Genomic DNA, 12,536 nt, shown 5'->3' with positions numbered 1-12,536 from the left:
TGTTGGCTTCCCAAGATGTGTCGAGACGAGAAGGCACCCACTAATCTCTTGTAGGGAAACCAAGGTTGGGCAGGGGGTCTCACAACACCTCCACCCTTGGCTGGGCCACACACGTGGTCACCAAGAGGTGAGCAGTCAGGGGTCCAGGAAGAAGCTTCTTTTCCCAGCACATGCCTCTCAGCCCATCTTTTCTGCATTCCTGCCCCCAGACCAGCAGACAGGGCTCCCATCCCAAACACCCATCTTGCTCACACAAAGACCAACATGACTCAGGCCGGCCGGAGGGGCTGTGCACACAGCAGGCAACCGTGACCCGTCCACACGTGCTGCCCGGAGCCCAGACCGAGGCCAAGGCTGCACTTGTCCACACGCTGTCCCAGCCCCTCCCTCTCTATGTACGTGCAGGGACACAGACGCCGAGCTGCGACACGCTGGGCCTCGGCCAAGATGCTCCCCAGCACCCTTCCAGCTCAGATGACTCCCCCATAGGAGTCGGCCAACCCTGGGAACCCACCCTTGGACCTCGGTCATGATGCTGGGAACACACACACTCTCCTGGGGGACACGCACGCGCTCCACACACCTCCCCCATCCCGCAAACCCCGGGGGCACACCCGCCCGTGGCAGGGTCGGAGGAGGCCAAGGTGGGGAGGGCCCCTGCGCCCCTGGGGCAGTACTCACAGGAGCTCCTTTCTCCCCAGCTGGCCCTGGAGGTCCTTGGGGCCCGGGTCTCCCTGGGATTCCGATGGGCCCAGCAGCACCGGCCGGGCCTCTCTCCCCCGGAGATCCCTGGGGTGGGTGAGAAAATGGTTCATTTCCAAGGCTCTCAAAATGCATGGATACAATTTTCCAAAGTGCCATCAGGTCCTCTCGCTCACCATCGCTTCTGAGCCCTCAGTAACCCCCAGGGCCCTCGGCAGCACACCCTTCTGAGACCAGCGTTGGAGGCCCTGGGTTTCTCTGAGCTCCTCCCTTCCTATAATCCCAAGCACATGCCTGCCTCTCCTCCCCAGGGTCTGAGAACACATCTTCCTCAGGTGCTCCCCTGGGGTGATCTCCTCGCCTGGGCTCCCATTCTGGGGTCTGGCACCACACTCCCCTCTGCGGTCTGCCTGCCCACAAGGGGATCCCTTTCTGTCCTGATCCCCCAGGTTTATGGGCCAGGCTCTGCCCCAGAAGCACCACTGACGGATGGGAACCTGGCCTAATTCGAGGGTCAGTGCTGACGGGCACTGCCTGGGCACCATTCCACACTGGCCTTTACTGGAGAGAAAGGCAATGTTTCAAAGAAAGGCCCGGCTTCCCAGCTGCCATCTCTCTGAAAGGGTCCGTGACCCAGGTGGGGAAAGGTGGGGTTATTTTGTGGTCTGCGCCCAGACCCAGACAGGGGCCCCCACATCTGTGCAGCGGAGTAGGGGCTGTGAGAAGGGCCCCATCTGAAAGGTTGGGGGAAGTCACATCTCCATCAAGTGTCCGCCAAGAACAGGGGTTTGTGGGCAGGAGGGACACAGTGCCACGCAGCCCCTGAGTCCCCCAGACCAGAGAGACGGCTCTGGGAGCACGGTGTCTTCAGAGCTCTCATAGCTGGACTCTGAATGCTGGAGCGACTGTTCAGATAACAGGCGGCACTCGTAGGGGCCCCGGGGTCCTCAGCTATGGGGACGGACCTGCCCCTGTGCCAGCCGGACTCTGTGTGAGCAGCCCCAGGCATGCGGGCCTTCTGGCTCTCGAATCCATGCTCGGGGCGAGAAAGATCTGTGTCCCTCCGCTTCCCCACCCCCAGCCCCGGCCCAGACCTACATGAAGCAGTCAGCACACTCCTGGCTCCTCTGAGGGCAAGACGAGACCCCGAAGTCCTGCCCTCACACTGCCCATTTCTCCACCTGCCCTCACAGCGTGCCCCTGGCTTGTCGTCGCCCCGGCTGCCAGCCCGCGGCCCGCCGTCCACCTCCTCCCATGGCCTTCCCAGGACGCACCGCAGGCCAGGACAGATGTGTGTGCCCTCCTGGCCCATGGGGCTGCCCTGTCATGCTGCAGACTGGCTTTTGAGGAAGAGAATGGGAGAAAACGTCTGTGCTGGCCACAGTACTCACCGCGGGGCCTGGCGGGCCAGGCGGCCCTTCACTGCCTTTCAGTCCAAGTGCGCCCTGCAGAGCAACGAGAGTGTGGTCGGGGCACCGTGGGGAGAGGGCCCCCGCTGGGAGGTGTCCAGCTCCGTCCCCCACCTGGCCCCTCACTCACCACTGGGCCAGGAAGCCCTCGATCCCCAGGGAAGCCACGTAACCCAGGAGGGCCGTCTTTCCCAGGGAGACCGGCAGGACCTGGGTCACCCTAAAAGCAGAACCATCGATGAGTTTCTGAGCGATGCCCAAGACCAGGGCAGATGGGGGCTGGGAGGGCTTCCTCTTCCAGCTCCACCAGGGGTGAGGCTGGAGCAGGGCCGCCCCAGCACAAGGCTTCAGAAGGAACCTGAGTCGGGACTGGACTTGCTCACTGGCAGGTCCACGCACAGGAACGCCGCCCATGCTCACACCTGGGACGCACGTTCCGCGGGTTGGCTCCGCGTGGGGCTTGGGGACAGACTCCATCCCTCCGGAGCCACGGTGGGTTGAGTGGGAGCTGAGGGCCAGGTGGCTGCACTGCCCCCACATCTACCCTTTGCATACATTTGGGGTTCCTCATAAGACTGCACAGGTAAGGAAAGGTGGCAGCATCACCCAAGACACTTGTCCAAGTATCTTCCAGAACTTTCTCCGGGCCTGAACATGGGAGAAGAGGGTGTCTCCAACCAGCCCGCCCTTGGCCTCCTTTCTAAACTCCGGAGGGCCCTCGCGGTGACCGGGATATATGCCTGTTGTGCACACGTGTGCACGTGTGTTTTTAGGACACACGTGTTTTCCCGGGCGTACATGTGTGCGTCCACATAGGTGTGCAAGGTTTTCAACCGCACTCCTCTACCTGACTGGCTCTGCCTCATTATGTTTAGGTTTACTCTTGCGAGTGTGCTCATCGAAAGGGCTGGGTTTGCTGTGTCCCTCCCCGAAAAGCAGCAAAGGGAGGGCTCGCCATTGTCGAGCCACTACACGGGAATGAGGACCACCACCTGGGGCGCCCCAGCTGCGGGGAGAGGCTCCCTGAGGTACAAAGAGGTCGTGCAGGACCCATGCTAAGAGGTAGGACAGAAAAGCATCTGTTTTCTATTTTTATTATTTATTCCTTTGCCTCTTGTGATGGGAAACTTTTTATTGGGTCACTTTCTGCTAAATTACTTTCAGACATGAAGCGTGAACACGTTAGGTGCTTCTGGGAGCCGGTGTGGCAGCTGGGGGAGCGGAGGTCAGCAAGACATGGCCCCAGGGCACGAAGCCAAGGATGGTCTGACCCCCGGGCCCGTTACCATCCATCCTTGCAGTGAGCCAACTCAGGTCCTCCTTCAGACCAGGCCAAGCCAGGCCAAGTCTGTGGTCTGGGGGGTGGACTGGCATGAAGAGCATTTGTCTGAGAAATTACTCATTCAGAGTCATTTCGGAGCAGGAGCAAACTTCCCTCAGGGAAGCCCGGGCCGGCATGGAAGGCCCGACTAACTCACCTTTGTCCCTTCTTTCCCAGCAAGGCCTGGGAGCCCCTGTTCCCCGGGGGGGCCTGGAGGGCCAGGGTGGCCACGCTCGCCCATCGGACCAGTTTCTCCCGTGGGACCCTGTGCGGGAAGTCAGCATCAGCCACAAACATTTTCAAGAGACGTGCCAGGGAGCAACCTTCTCTCCCCAAACTAAGGACAACCCGGGCCGTGGGGGCCACATGCCCACCAAACCCCACACTGCTTTGCCAGTCTCTTCCTTCCCGTAAAAATCCATAAGGAAAAGAGCAAAGTGGACAGGGTGGGATGTAACCGGGAGCTGTGTGCCCTGAGGGGGGCCAGATTGCCACACAAGAGGTGGGCAGTGTGCCCGTGTTTCCTGCAGTCCGTGGCCGCAGCGGGTCAATATCTCATTTACTGCTACATTAGGTGGGAGTTTGCTGCCCGGTTTTGCTGCTCAAAGCCATCGGTCCCAGCTGCAAGCCCCGCGGAGATCCGCTGGCGGTACCAGCACAGGCCGGGGGCGCCAACCGGAGCCCGGTGTGGGAGGCCTGGGCTGCCAGGGGCAGGGGAGCAGGGAAGAGCGGGCACAGCGGGGCCCTGCCCAGGAGCCCGGCCCAGTCTGGCGTGGCCCCAGCCGCCCGTGGGCCCTCTTTGTTCTGCCTGCTCGGTTCTCACTGACTGTTCAACAGACCGTCCCCCGTTCTCCCATCTGGTTCCCTGTGTGGAGCTCAGCTCTGAATGCCAACGAGCTCATGGGACTCAGGATTCTCCAGGAGCTGCACCTCCACCTTCCCTCCCGCGTGGGCGCGCCGCACAGATGGCCAGTGAAACCCGGGGACGCCACCGCTCACCTGAGGGCCGACGACGCCCGGGGGCCCTGGGGGGCCGGTCTTGCCTTGGAAACCCTGTGGAGAGAGTCAGAGCCTGAGCTGGCCGCACGGCTCCCATCAGAAGCCCGAGCCCCAACCCCCCCGCCCCGGCCCCAAACGGCACAGACTCCCGACGTCCCCCAGCAGGCCCAGCTCTCCTGTCCATTTGCGCGTGAATTTCATGGAGATAACGAAGCCAGACAAGGTAGCTTCACTAGCTGCTTTCCGCCGCCGTGTTTTTGTGCTGAGAAATGTATTTTTAAACCGTTAATCTTTATAATGTCACTAAGTGTTCATTTTCCTGCAGACTTGGTGCCATTTCTCAGCCTCCGGAAGCTCGACTCGGGAGCTGCCTCCGGGCCGTTTCTCATCAGCGGCTCTGTGAGACGGTCCCGCGTGGGTCGCTAGCGCCTCTGCTGCGTGACAGGTGACCTCACCGGCCCCTGGGCGTTCGTGGAAATCAGGAAATAGCGGGGCTTGCTGCTTTCGTAATCCGGCAGCTGGAACGTGCCGTGAGCTCGATTCCACGGGAATTTCTCACTTCTGCCTGCACGCTGCCCGTGGGCAACAGCCCTGGCTTCCCTCTGGATGTTGCCTGTGCTCCACACACGCCCTTTGAGGAGAAAGCGGACTGCGAAGAGGAAGGCTTAATTTCTGGGTGCATGCCAGCCAGACGCCACCTGCAGGTGCCAAGTGAGCCGGCAGACGTGCAGATGTGACACCCAGGAAGCCGTGAGCCGGAGCTCCAGGACCTGGAGAGGGAGGTCTTACGCCCCAGAGAGACCCGGAGGGCGCACAGACGTGCCCTCGTGGCTGATGGGCAAGGGCGCCCCCCCGCCTCCCCGTATGCCAGCCACTGCGCTGGCATGTGAAACTTCACGCTTCGCCGCGGGACTGTGTGAACCCGTCGCGGAGTCAGCGTCTCTGCGAATTCTCAGAGGTCTCTTCTCTCTAGGCCCAGGGGAGTTGCATGCAATGCACGGAAATGGCCATTTTTAAAGCAGAATTCTTTGCATGTAGCATTTACAGGGTCAGAAACAAGGGGTGGGGACAGGTTGAGGGCACCCCTGCTCGGTGGGCCAGGGTCGAAGTGCCCAAAGGGGAGGCAGGAGCCTGAGTGTAAAGGCAAGAAGGGCGTCTCTGTCTGCCCCATGGGCAGGGCCATCGTTGGCTGCTAAGGATGGAATCGGTCTCCAGCCCCTTGCCCAGAAGTGGCCTTGGGTTCACATCGAGAAGTACCAATCTCCTGTGCGTCGACTTCCTAAAGAGCAAAGTCAACATCCAACAGAAGGCCTTTCTGGAAGATGTGTCCGGGCCCCATGCTGGAGTCCTCTGTCCTGGCCGGGTCTGGAGACGGGGTGCCCCCGTGTCCACGAGGGCAGCCAGGCACGGCAGAGGTAGCCAGAGGGTCCCTGTGCTACTCTCCCAGCAAAGACAAGCAGCTTAATTACCCTACCAGCCTCTCTTCGGATAAGTCGGAGGGAGAAAAGCACACACTTGGCAAAACCTTCTATCTTGTCTCCTCGGAACAGCATTAGAGAAAAATATGCAAAGCTCAGATGAAATGTTTTAATTTTTCTCTACAAACAGGAGAGCAAGGTAATCTGCATTTATCAGCCAGCATGTGCCCCACAGCAGAGCACCGGGAAGGTATAATTAAAAGAGGTTTCATCACAATGAACCAGAGAAACAAAGGGAATTTTTTTAGAGCGAGCACCAAGAAGATGTTAAATCTGGCAATCGAAGTCTCACTGAATATAGGGACCCCGTTGGCTGTGAGAGCCTTTCAGAGACCTGTGACCACAAAAAGCCCACTGCAGGGACAAAGGGGCCTCCCAGCCACCTCCCCCATCTATCTGGTGACTAGGAGTTCCCTCCCATCTGAGCCTGGAGCCTCAAGGTCACAGGTGGACCCCACCACGCCCTCCCCCAGGACTCGCCCGCGGTGGACGCAGTGTGCCGGGTCAAATCCTGAATGGCACAAATGACCAGGAAGTGACCGTACTTCTGAAAAATGCTTTTGGTCCCAAATGAAAAATACCCAGAAGACACAGCTTGTACTGGGCTCTTCTGAAGGGAAGGGCAAGGTGGGTGGTAGGCGGTGGGCAGGGGGCGGCAAAGCAGCTGACTGTGAGCAGAGCTGAAGGGGCCCTGCGCGGCCCCTGACGTCAAGCCCGAGGCCAGAAGGGCCTGGAGAGAGGAGGCTAGGCCCGGCGCAAGGCCCGCGGCCCTCCTCTTGCAGCTTCACGGCGTGACATGACAGAACGCCACAGAGCCCTCCCCGCTCCCTCCCAGTTCGAATGCGTGCAGCTCAGGCGAGCCTGACGGATTTACTGAGCAAGAGGAGGCCGGCTGCACATGGTTTCCGTGTGCAGGTGGCTTCTTGTTGCCACAATGGTTTAAAATGTGACCTTGGACCGCAGTTGCTAGGACAAGGTCGAAGCCGACATCTGCCTCCTGCACACAGAGCCAGCCCAGGTGCTGTGGGCCTGCCCGGAGCTGTCCACAGACAGGCTCACCCCAGGTCAGCAGAAGACGGCCCAGGACTCAGGGGCCTCCCCTCGAGACTGGCCACTCTCTCCCAAGCCCACGGGGTAGAGGAGGCAGTGCCCACGTGCGGGGCTGTGGGAGAGGCCAGGCCAACCCGCGTCCCTGTGTCCCCGTGTCCCCACGCCGCCAATACTCACGGTCTCTCCTCTCTGTCCAGGGTGTCCCGGGAGCCCGTCCTTGCCTGGGGGGCCCTGAAGAAAGAAGCAAAGGGAAGAAGTTTCATTCAGTTCTGAGAAGAACGCCCCTTTGGGATTTAATGCCACACTGGGGGGTGACTACCACCTCATTTCAGAGAAAATTCCTGTCATAGCACGTGTCACCTCCTGAACCCATACAGCCTTCCAGAGGGCCACTCTTCACCTCCCGGGGGGAAACTGAGGCAGGCAGCATGGGGATCCAGGGCTGTCCTGTCCTGATCGCTGACCTCCAGGTATACACTGTGCGTCTTCTGAATTAATGAAGTGTGCCCCCCAAAACACAGGTTGAGTTCTTACCCCCACACCTGTGAAGTTGACCTCACTTGGACACTGGGCTTTACTGAAGTCACCAAGTCAAGATGAGGTCATACTGCACTAGGGTGGGCCCTAATCCGGTGATTGGGGTCCTCATAATAAGACAGAGGTTTGAAGACCCCGAGAGGCCCAGGGAGGCAGCGGCCACATGGGGACAAAGGCAGGATGGAGTGAAGGGTGCACGAGCCAAGTCTGGCCAGCAGCCCCAGGAAGCCGGGAGAGGGGCAGGGAACAGTCTCCCCCAGAGCCCCCCAGAAGGAACCAGCCCTGCTAACCCCTTGATTTTGGACTTCTGGCCTCCAGACTACGAGAGAACACATCTCTGCCGTTTTAAGTGACCAAGTCGGTGGTAACTTGGCACGGCAGTCCCAGGGGACACCTATTGGGCCCAACTAGAAGGTCGTCTTGGTCTCAACGAGAAGGAAGTCGGCGCTTCGGAAAAGCAGCTCTCTCCAGCCAGCTTCCCGGCTGACACCCCTCCCACCGCCCCACAGGGAGGGGCCGGCATGGAGTCCCCAAGGAAAGCAAACACCTCCAGGAATCCCCACCCCTGCCCAACGAGGAAAACACGTTACTTACAGGGGGGCCCTTGGGTCCAGGGAAACCGGTGGGGCCTTGGGGTCCGTTGGGTCCCTGGGGACAGAGCACAGCCAGCTGAGCACGGAAGTCCTCTCCCCGACACGTGGGGGCCCAGCGACCCCCACCACTGTCTTCCCGAGTTGTTGGTTCTCTGAGCAAAATTTCTCTCTGCTCCCCTGAACTATTCTCCATTTATTCTGGCCACACCCTCACCAACATGTAAAAGGAAGTCAGGCCAGGGAGCTGAGGGGGCCAGCACGGGGCCGAGGGCCCAGTTTCCTGATGTCTCAGCCACCTCTGAGCCCCAAGACCGAGGCCAAGGGGACGGGGCTGCCGACTTCCACAGGCAGGAGACTTCACTCCGCTGACCTTTAGGGAAACCCTCTCCTCCAGCAGGGTCCAAGACGTGCCTCCCTGTTCCCCAGCCCACCCCAGGAAGAAGCGGAGAGGGACATTTCAGGCAAAGCTGCTTTCCCAGAGATGCTCACCCGTTCACCCGGAGGGCCGGCCGGGCCATCGCCTCCAGAGTTGCCCTAGGGAGGGAGGGACAGAGCGCGAAGAGCTTTATTCTGATCCGTGTTACTACTGCTTGCGGTAGAAAGACTCCGGCCCCTGACGTCGCCGGGGTCAGAGTCACAGATGGCAGACGTGCACGTGTGCACGTCACAGGCTTCTCGGTAAAGAGCAGAGAGCACCAGCCACTGCTCCATGCTCCCCACGGCCGCCTGTCCTCTTGCCTCTGCACACGCACCGGACACTAAGCTGCTACCCGCAGGGCTGGGACATTTCCCCGAGGACAGTCCCCTGCAGAGGGACGAAGGCTGTGCTCCCACCCAGAAATGCATCGAACACTCCTGTGAAGCCAGGACCCAGCATCCGCCCCAAGGCCCCCATGGCCGAGGCAGCAGCTGCTCTGTGGCCGTAGCAGCTCTCCCAGGAGAGCCTTGCATCCGTACACGGGAACGTGCGATACATCCCGGAGCTCATCGTGGAAGAATGCACAGTGGCCTCCAGTGGGCACATCCGGATAGCCTAGGGGCAGGCCAGCTCTGCACCCCAGCCAACCAGAAGGCCCACGTCCCCGGTGGGAACGCACCTGGGAATGGCGTCCCGGCGGGACAGGGAGGGCCTGCTTGGCGGCCGTGTGTTTGCACACAGAGAATCGGGGGAGTTGGCGTCAGTGTCCCTTGGCGGGAAGAGGGGACGTGTAAGACTGTCTCAAGCTCTCTCCTGAGGCAGGAAGAACTTTCTTTCAATTTCTGGCAGAGCTCTCTCTACAGCTTTCAAACGCTTTTTAAGAAATCAGGCCTCCCTACCAGAACTGGATGGGGTACCCGGATGGTTTGGCACTTGTGCAAAGCCCGGTGGGCCCAGCCTGCTAGGGTCTCGGGGCTGCCATCTTGGAGGTTCCAGTGTGGGGGGACCCTTCCCACCTCTGCTCTCAGGGCCAAGGTTCATGATTCAATTCAACCTGACCTGTCCAAGGGCTATTGGACCAGCTCCTTCTTAAAATACCCTCAAGCAAACATCTTTCTTTCGTTTCTCCAAGTGAAAAGGCCACAGACGACCTGTGGGTGCGTGACTGAGGGTAGCATTGGCAGGCGGCACCCCAGACGACACCGAAAACCTACCTTGGGGCCAGGCTTCCCAGTGATACCCCGGGGGCCTCGTTCGCCCCGCGGACCCTGCACAGGTAGGAGAGAGGAAAGGTGAGCTCAAATCGTCCCGGCCCTCCCGACCGCCCTCCCCCTCCCCCCGAGCACGCTCCCCACAACGCGCTCCTGCTTCTGGAAGCCCAGAGGGTGGTTACCGTCGGGCCTCGTTGCCCCCGTGGTCCCGGCTTCCCAGGCGTGCCCTAGAACCAGAGAAGAAGGGGCTGGTCAGTCGCCTGAGACACCTGCCACGGCCTGCGTGCCGGCCCTCTCCTGGGTGATGGGGAGAGCGCTCGAAGACAGAAGTGAGGAGGGCCTCTCTCCTTATCTCTGCCTCCACAGGAGAATTTTCAGGCCGAGGGGTTCACCGCACACTCAGGACACAGAGGTCTGTACTCCCACTCAGGCCGGGGGAAATCCAATTTTCTTCCTGCAGTCTGATGGGTGTTGACGCCGTTATCTGGCTCCCTGTCTGGTTTCCTTTCTGCAAGCATCGACACCGCCTCCGCCCGCCTGCCCGCCCCCTCCCCCTCGCTCTCCCTCCCTCTCTCGCCCAGCAGCGGGGGCAGGGCGGGGGTCATTACTGCAAGAGAAGAGAAGCACGTCAACCCCTTTCATACATAATCTGCTTGTGCTACAGTTAAGAATATTAGCCATTAAATTTTCAACAGGCTCCACAGACAAGCAGACTTGCAACTCGATATATAAATCCTATACCCAAAGTCATTTGCTTCTCTTCTAATAGAACTTGGACTCCTTTTTCTTGTCATTGTTTTGCATTTTCCAAACCACGGAAAACAGATGCAGTGAGGTTTTTTTTTTCCTCCGAAGCAAAGCTCTGATAGCTGGTAAACGCAGTTTACCTACGGCGTGTGGAAGCAGCGGGCTGAACGCCACCCCGGTGTCCCCACCGCCTCACGACTGATTTTCCAGAATCTTATTCCGGTTTCTAACGACAGAGCCCAAGACAGAGCTGTGTTGCTAACGGCCACCCGACACGCGGCCTCTCACCATCTCTGGCTTGTTTGCTGCCAGAGTCAAAACTGCTTTCTGCAGCCTCTCATCTTGAAATGAATTTAATAAAACAGTGATGATGAGATAATTATGTTGCCTTTTAACAATGCACTCTGTTTCCCTGCTTCAATTATACGGCAATATCCTTCGGCTTCAAATAAATATTTGCATACAAAAATTAATGGAACATTTGCTTTCTTCCAACGGTAGACGTCCGCCAGCGTGGACGCCGGGGCCGGCCCTGGCTGCTGCTGGGGCTTGTGGGTACGCACAAATGCGCATCCTCGCACGCCCGGCCCCGGCCCTGGTCCTACAGAGACACCCAGCCAGTCTGCCCGGACCTCCCAGGTCTTCTTTGTAAACAAAGCCAAGCCAGAGACGCATGGACGCTGCCAGACAGAAAGTGCCCCATCCACGGTCTCCTTGGTGGCTGTCTGTGAGCGCCTGTCCTCACGTCCCCAAGGGGGAGGCACAGGCGGCCCCAGAAACAGCCCAAACGCAGGTGGCGTCTCCGGACCCCGGTCCCCCTCAGGTGCCAGCCCCGTGGAGTCGCCCTCCTGGTCAGCGGATGGCTCAGGATTGGTGAGGAGTAGGCTCTACCAGCACCAGGAACTTCCGCTTCTCACCACCTTGCCCACGGCTGTCGTCCGAATCGCGATGATTTCCATTTGGGACTCTCGGGGAGGACGTTTTAAATGCATCCAGCGCGGTCAGTCAAGTGGCAAGACCGCACCGTGTTCCACGGCTGGCTCTGAATCCCGGGGACGCCACCCTTTCTTGTCTCCAGCACCTGCAGACCGTCCTCTCGCCCCCGGGACGGCCCCTGGCCCTGACCCGCACTCTGCCCCCCCACTCAGACCCCCCCAGGCATCTGGCCCTGCCCCCTCCCTGCCCATGCTGCTGTTCTGCTCCTGGCACGCTGTCTGCTTTACTTACAGATTCGCCCACTGCCCCCCCCGCCGGGAAGGTGAGGCCCATGAGGTGGGGATCCGGGCTTCTGCTGCGTCCTCAGGGCTCCCAGAGCACCTGGGACATGGGGGCAGAGGAGGCACGCCATGACTGCCGTTTGAACGGATGGATGGATGGACACAGTGACAGGATGCCAAGAGCCACCCCACAGGTTGGTTTAGAAGGGGTGGCAAGCCAGCTGGATTGCCACCGTCCCTGGAGGGTTGAAAAGCACGAAGGCACAGGGAAGGTCACTGCCACCGGGAGACAATTCCTCCTTCCCTCCCTGGGGAAGGTTCCAGAATGCAGGCATCTCTCTCAGGAGGGGGCGCCAAGCAGACGTGCATCATCATCATCGGGGCTCCTCTCCCGCGCAGGGACGTAGGTCCTCCGTCGTCTATGGGGACTAGGGCGTGGGGAGCCCATGAGCCGAGCAGTGAACGGTGCGGGTCTCTGCCAGGCTGTGCGTAGAAGACCGTGGCAGGACGCTGGTTCGCTTGTGGCAGGGCCATCTCCGACACTTCCCAGGGACAGCCTCGGCCGTGTTCCTCCAGATGCCACGTCTTCCGCCTGCCTCTGTGTCCCCAGCCCCAGGAGGAGCAGGGGGACTATTTCTCTCCCACGATGCGTAGACGTGCTGGCTGGTCCTGTCTGGCCTGAGCCATTCCCTTTTGTCAAAGTTCACATCTTTGTCTTCCGGCCCCACCCCCACCACGGCGGCCACCGGATGCAGATACCACCATAGGCAAGCTGCAAAAATCTCTGGAAATTCCCAGGGTAGATGATTTCCTCGGGGCAACCATGCTTCAGGGCCTGGGAGCCACAAGCTCAC

The 12,536-nt window shown here is 60.0% G+C and overlaps 1 protein-coding gene across 1 annotated transcript in view; it reads right to left on the bottom strand.

Moving 5' to 3' along the window:
• Positions 1–12,536, bottom strand: part of COL5A1 (collagen type V alpha 1 chain) — a 126,297-nt gene that overhangs the window by 32,511 nt on the left and 81,250 nt on the right. The window contains exons 33-42 of the mRNA XM_040631357.1: positions 9,901–9,945; positions 9,722–9,775; positions 8,579–8,623; positions 8,091–8,144; positions 7,137–7,190; positions 4,432–4,485; positions 3,590–3,697; positions 2,242–2,331; positions 2,094–2,147; positions 682–789 (exon numbers count right to left, since the gene is read on the bottom strand). Of these exons, the coding sequence (XP_040487291.1) occupies positions 682–789; positions 2,094–2,147; positions 2,242–2,331; positions 3,590–3,697; positions 4,432–4,485; positions 7,137–7,190; positions 8,091–8,144; positions 8,579–8,623; positions 9,722–9,775; positions 9,901–9,945 (666 nt within the window). The remainder of the gene's footprint in view (positions 1–681; positions 790–2,093; positions 2,148–2,241; positions 2,332–3,589; positions 3,698–4,431; positions 4,486–7,136; positions 7,191–8,090; positions 8,145–8,578; positions 8,624–9,721; positions 9,776–9,900; positions 9,946–12,536) is intronic.

Source organism: Ursus maritimus, unplaced genomic scaffold (genome assembly GCF_017311325.1).
Source record: "Ursus maritimus isolate PB19 unplaced genomic scaffold, ASM1731132v1 scaffold_17, whole genome shotgun sequence".
Lineage (NCBI taxonomy): Eukaryota > Metazoa > Chordata > Mammalia > Carnivora > Ursidae > Ursus > Ursus maritimus.
This window is presented reverse-complemented; position numbering and strand designations above follow the sequence as displayed.